The 6,526-nt window shown below is 62.3% G+C and overlaps 1 protein-coding gene across 1 annotated transcript; it reads right to left on the reverse strand.

Moving 5' to 3' along the window:
- Positions 1-4,576: 4,576 nt before the first annotated feature.
- On the reverse strand, positions 4,577-6,160 carry CNTF (ciliary neurotrophic factor). The gene is made up of 2 exons (XM_063333095.1): positions 5,391-6,160; positions 4,577-5,050 (listed from the first exon to the last, which is right to left on the reverse strand). The coding sequence occupies exons 1-2, from the start codon at positions 5,502-5,504 to the stop codon at positions 4,577-4,579; spliced, it is 588 nt and encodes a 195-aa protein (XP_063189165.1). The 5' UTR covers positions 5,505-6,160.
- Positions 6,161-6,526: the final 366 nt, after the last annotated feature.

Genomic DNA, 6,526 nt, shown 5'->3' on the forward strand with positions numbered 1-6,526 from the left:
GGGGGGAGCGCGGCCGGGACGAACCATTCCCGCCGCGGGGGGGGCCGGGCGCGGCTCGGCACTGCGCGCCCCACGGGCTCCGTATCCTCCCCGGGACCCCCGGTGCCCCCGCGCTCCCACCCGGCACCCCTCCCAGTGCCCCCCGCACCTCGCCCGGGACCCCTCCCAGAGCCCCCTGCAGCCCTACCCGGCACCCCCGGGACCCCCGTGCTCCCACACCCCTCACCGAGGCAGCAGGCCGGGTGCTGAGACAGAGCCCCCTGCGCGCCTGTCCCTCTGCGCCGCCCCCGGCCCAAGCCCACCGCCGTTGGGGATCAGGGTGTTGGGGGTCACGTGCCCGACAGCGAAACGTGGCCCGAGTGCTTTCACCATTCCCTTCTCTGGCGACTGCCCCTGGCCATGGCCCCTGGTGCACAAAAATGGGTTCAAAGCCCAAAATCACCATGTGCCTCGAGGAACACCCAGGCCATAACCCCTGCTCCCACACCCCAGCTCTCCCAGCTGCCTGCTGCGGTTTAGTTTCCTTGGGAACTGTTTTTTTGGGAGATTTCACGCAGCTTCAGCCCGACGTGAGGCTGTGAATCCTTCAGGATGCTCCTCCAACTTAGGCGTGCCTTGGCAGCCCAGTGGCTTTGCTGTGCAAGCCGAAACCAGTGCCACCAAAACCCGCGCGCTCCCGCTGGTGGTGTGACACAGATGCTCTGCTTTATGGTGACTCCCGGGACCAGAGCAGCCAGTGCTGTCCCTTCCCCACAGCCCCCAAAGAACTTCATCCTGAGCTTGTTCTTTTGCCAAGGACCACCCCAGGGCAGCCCCCAACGGCAGGATGTTGGTCACAGCCAAGTGCCAGCGTCAGGTCTCACCTCATTTAATGCTCCTGTGCTGACACACAAAACGCTAATTTGCCTGGATGTTAAACAAAACACCCACCATTGCCCGGTTTGGAGAGAACTGTGCAAATTGCACCCACGTCCCACGCGCAGGGATTCCCCAGCACCTGCAAATCCCCTGGTCCATGGCCTGTGTCAGCTCAGAGAGTGACTCATGCCCAGGACGTGAGCTCCGTGGCTGGTGCCGCTCCTCTCCTGACAAACCTGTTTCCCAGGCGCTGCCCAGCCCAGCGAGCATCCACCAGCCGTGCTTGCGGTGAGAAACCATTAGGCAAGATCTAAATAGAGGAAAGAACGGAAGAGAGGAAAAAACAAGGAGGGAAGAAACAGGTGGGGGCTAACTGCTGTGATGCCCGCTGGCGAGCGTTGTGGTGAGAGAGGAGGTGAACCGCAGCAGTTCAGGCAAATCTCCCCTTCCAGCTCGCCCTGAGACACGCAGGGCCACGCTCGAAGCGTGTTTTCCTGCAGGAAGGGAGGGCTCCCAGCCCTCCCCAGGAGGGCAGCGTGGTGACCGAGTGCCGCTCCTCTGGGTTCTCACCTGTGCCTTTGGGGCAGGCGAGCACAGCCAAGGCCGTGGCGGGGAAACCCAGGGAAACCTTTCCGCTGACTCAGGCAGGAGGAAAAGGTTTTCCTGCTATTAAAAAGGAAAGCATTGGTGAACTTTCCCCCCTCCCCAGCTCACGATCAAAAAGTCAGGGGCCAGCACTGCGATGCTGGCACGGGATTTTGCAAGGGGACGGGTGAGCCGGTGGGACTGGCACAGCCGAACCCCAACTGCCTCCGGTGCACGGTGGGCGAGGGGTGAATTTGTTTTCTCTCAGCACCCACTGCCGATGCCAGTGCCCAGGTACAGGCATGCCTGAGGTCAGGGAGCAGCCTCGGGCAGCTTAAAAGCTTTCCATCCCCACAAAGCCTGCCCAACACCCCCAGGCATTTAGCCCAAACATTTATTTTTTGAAATTAAACACATCTGTGCGTTGGTTTTGGTGTCTCCTTCCCCACTGCAATTGAGGAGCGCAGCCCCCCCCCCGCTTTTCCCCCAGCACTGCAAATCGTCTTTGCAAAGCACAATCTCGGATGGCTTTTTGGTGGGTTTTTACTTTGGAGGCGGCCATTTGGGGTCTTCAGTGGTGGTGGCCATGTGGGTATGACTGTCCTCCCCTCAAGCTCTTAATTTCTGTCTCCAAAATCAGCAGCTTCAGTCACCTCCAGGCACACAGATCAACTTAAATCCTGCAGCAATGCAAGTCCAAAGGGCCTCCCAGCAGCCAGGGAGCTCAGCCGTCAGATGCTCCTTGCCAAATCAGTTTATTACTGATTCTCTTTAGGGTCGCAGCTGAAAAGCTGAAAAATAACCTTAGAACCTGGCAGACTCAGACATCATCACCCCTCTACCGTGTGGTGGGGCCTTGCTGGCAGGGAAAGCACGAGACCTGGCGCCTCTTGCTCAGCCAGGCCATGGAGGTTTGGATTATGGTTTGCTTTTTTACATTGTTTTTGGTTATGGTGACGATTTCAAAACGTCGCGGGTGCTTTGCAAACACAGATGCACCCAGCGCCACTGGCAAGGTAGCAAGGAAGGAACAAGGAAGGCTGCAAAAGCATTGTTTCACGCTGCTGGGCACAGGCCAGGGAAGCCCCTGGAGCAATATCATCACCCACCTGCGATCCCTATTGCTGCTCTGACTCCTGGATCGCGGTTGCAGTGGCTGAGCTCGGCTCGCAGTGGCGCCAGCAGCTGATGGGGAAGGATCAAGTTGCAGGGACCCGTGCCAGGGCTGGGGCCAGCTCCCCAGGGATGTGAAGGTCACCTCACACCCGGGCTACAGCGGTGGGAGAAGAGGGGTCTGTTCCCCCCTGCTTGGGTCGGGAGGTTCAGCGATGGGTGTGTGGCACTGGGGCTGTGCGTGCCTTCCAGAGGGTGACGGGCAGCGGGTGGGTGAGGGTGTGAGCACCCGGGCACTGCTGAGCACCGGGGTGCAAGGGGAGAAAAGCAAGACGGCTTCAGGCACACAACGCAGAGAAGGGCGGGAGAGAGAAGTACTTGCTGGGAAAGGGACTTACTTTGACTAATCCTGAAAAAAAATAAAGGGACAGAAAATGTTATTCACAAATGCAGGGAAGCAGAAACATTGCAAATAATCCAGTCTGAGCGGCAAAGCTGAGGTCAGCCAATAAGTGGCAATGACGAAGATCCACATTCCTCCTCTTGGGCATCACCGACAAAACAATGGGCACCACCAAACCACCCTCGGCCCGACCCCGCAGGGCAGCCCCGACCCTGTGGCCCTGCTCGCCATGATGGGGCCGGGGGAGGGTAGGCAGGATGGGTGTTGGGGGCCCCCTGTGCCCACACAGATGCCGGGGCCCCCCGTGCCCACACAGACGCCACTGGGGCAGGCGCTGTGCCTGGTGCTGCCGCCACAAAGCTGCTTTGTGCAGGGCTGGCTGGTCACGTCCCCAGCCTCCTCCTCACCCTGTGCCGCCGGTGTCCCTCCATGTTCCCTTCCCTCTCACAGTTCGGGCAGGAAGGCAGGGCTGCACCAGGATGGGGTACAACCCCAGCGACCCCCCCCACCTCCTCCTCATCCTCCACCACCGCCAGCTCCTTCTTCCCCAGATCCTTCATCTTCCCACAGCATCCCAGTGGGTCCCATCCCCCCCAAACCTCCCACCCCACTGGGACTGACCCTTTCCTGGGGCAGGAACAGGGCAGCCCAGGTCTCCGGTGAGGCTGAGTCCCACAGTTCCACCTCCCCCAAGAAGTCACGTCACCGCAGCAGCTCTCACAGCCCTTTTATTTGCTCGGCAGCCATCACATCCATTCCGCAAGAAAAACCACAGCCCAGGCAGCCACAAAACCTCATGGCATTCCCCTTCACAGGGTGAGCGATGTGGTTGGGCCTGTTTAATCCTCTATGGTGTTTCCAGTCCCAAAATAATCCCTGGAGGCACAAACCTCCTTGCAGAGGGTCTTTTGAATCACAGCCTTAAGTTAAAAGATCCTCTCTGTTACTTTGCCCAAGCGGTTAAGAAATCCCCTTCTGATTGTAACACACACACACACCCCCCCCCCCGCAAAAAAGCCCCCGAGTAATTAGAGCAGAAATTCAATGCGCAGAAAACGCGAGCCAGGCAGAAGAGTCCATGTGAAGGAGGTGAAGCCTTGCGTCTTGCTGCTGGGGGGCAGGTCCCAAGACTCCTTTCACCAGCCAATATTTTTCTGTCCCTTTGCTCCTGCCTTGCCTCTGCAGGAGCCCCAAGGCAGCTTCTGTCCACTGCAAGCCGAGCAGCAACCGAATTTCAGAGAAAAAGGCAGCACTGCTGCAGCCCACTGAGCGCCACAGACTCTGGGCCCTGGGGTGAGCAGCAAAGCTGCTTCCCGGGGTATAATTCCAACCCCCCAGCAGGCAGAGCCCGAGCCACCCCCGAGGCTCGCCCTGCCCGGGGATCCCCCTCCCTCTGGGGTGGAGCATGGCCCGTGCCTCAGTTTCCCCACTGAGAAAGGGGCCCACAGGGAGTGGCACCAAAAGCATGGGGGGCATGGGGGCTAACAATGTGGTCCCTCCCATCCACCCACCTCCTCAAACAGCCCCCTGGGCTGTCAGCAGCCCTCCACAGGGGCAGTCAGGGAGCCCCCCACTATGCCCCAGCAGGACCCAAGCACCCCCGCCCCCCACCCGCCTTCAGGGGCTCTCAGCCCAGCTGGGGGCCGAGCCGCTGCCCGGGCTGGGCTTGGTGAGCTGCCGCAGGTCCCGCGCGGACCTGACAGCCCACTGGGCCAGCTCCCGCAGCACCCCCAGGCCCCGCAGCTTCCTCTCGAAGAGGCCGAGGTGGGGGGCTGGGGGTGGGGGAGCCCCCTCCTCGCTGGGGGGGCCGCGGCTCTCCAGCCGCAGCAGCTCCTCGAGGTGGTAGGCGAAGGCTGAGACCTGGAGCAGGACGCTCGCCAGCGCCCGGCCCAGGGCGGCATCGGCCTCCCCCAGCTGCTCCCGATGCTCCTCCAGCATCTGGGACAGCAGGACGCGGAAGGCCCGGTACGCTGCCAGGTTCTCCAGCAGCCGCTGCGTCCCCGTCTGCTCATCCCAGCGCTCCACTGCTGCTGCCGGCACCCCCTCCACTGCCGCCACGCTGGCTGAGGCGTCCAAGCCCTGCCGCTCCACCTGCGGGGGCGAGAGCAGGCAGGGGTCAGCGGTGGAGGGGAAACCTTGGACCTCCCCACGCTGAGCCCTGTCAGCGCTGGCTCTGGGGGGCCCCGGTTCAGCTCCAGCGCTGGCCAAGAGCCATTTGGGGCAGTGCAAGGCCCAGTGCTCAAGATTTGCCCAAGCATCAGCCCGCTGTGCCAAGGCCCAGATACCGGCAGCATTTCATCCCCCACCTCTACGATGGCCCAGAGCCCTCGTGCCCAGCACAGCTGCCAGAAGCCCCCCAGAGCCCGTCAGTGGCAGCCACCCCGCAGCACTCCCAGCCTGTGGGCAGCCGGACGGAGCATGGCAAACTCACATAGGTGTCCAGAAGGTCGACGACATCCGAGCGCATCTTTCCAGCCAGGCGGATGCCTCGGCTGCAGAGGTCGCGTCGCCGCAGGGCGGCTGAGGGGCTGTCTGCTGCCGCCATGGCCTGGGCAGCCGTCACGGGCACCAGGCTCCCAGTGCAGCGCCTGCCCGGCCCAGGGAGGACAATCCCTTGCTGAGCTGGTGCATTCCAGCTGGGAGCTCCGCTCACACGTCCGCCGGCCTGGCTCTCCCCCTCTTCCGCGCCTGGGGCCTGGCACAACGCTGCAAATTCCCGCCACTGGGATCAACAGCGACAGATTATTTCCCTAATTCCCCCATGCTTTGCTACTCCAAGCGCCTTGCCCAGATGGTCTTGCCCGGTGGCAGCAGGCTCCTAGCCCTGACCCATTCCTCCTCCCAGCCGCGCAGTGCAACGAGCAGCACGCTAATCCCCCCGGCTCATGCCAGAGCGCGGGAAACGGCTGCCGGGAAGAGGCGAGCAAAGCCCGGACATTGCTCAACACCTCAGCCCGGGCAGCGGCCGGGGGCCTGAGCAGGGCAGAGTGCTGGGGACTCGCCAGCAAGGGGCTGAGGGGAGCCCCCAGGCTGGAGACCCAGAACCAGCTGCCGGCTGGGCTGCAACCCAAACCCCGTCAGAAGGGACTGTCTGCCTCCAGCCCTCTTACTCCCCCACGGCTGCATGGGGCTGGGGCCCCCAGGTCTAAGCCCCCCTTTCCCAGAGGGGTCCTGCCCAAAAAGGGGGGCTGCAGAGAGGGGAGGAGGTCCCAGCCCCCCACGGCAGGTGAGCTGCATGCACCAAGACAAAAACAGCCCTTGTGGTTGGTTTGGTTTTTCCTCAGTACGTTTATTTTGGTTATGTATTACCCAGATTATGAGAAAAAACAGGAGTTGAAAAGCAGTTTCCCTTTCGTATCACAGTACACCGAGCCTTGCCCAGCCTCGCTGGGGGACTGCCCCGGATCCCCAGCCCCAAGGCCCAGGGCCGGTGGCCAACCCAACAGCGTGGTTGCCACCTGGTGGCTACTGCAGAAAGCGCTGCCGAGCTGCGGGAGCCCCCTGCCACAGCGGGCACTGCCCCCGGCCCAAACCCTGCCCGCCCCGCACAGCACCCCCCAGCTCTGC

This window comes from Chroicocephalus ridibundus, chromosome 4, assembly GCF_963924245.1.
Source record: "Chroicocephalus ridibundus chromosome 4, bChrRid1.1, whole genome shotgun sequence".
Lineage (NCBI taxonomy): Eukaryota > Metazoa > Chordata > Aves > Charadriiformes > Laridae > Chroicocephalus > Chroicocephalus ridibundus.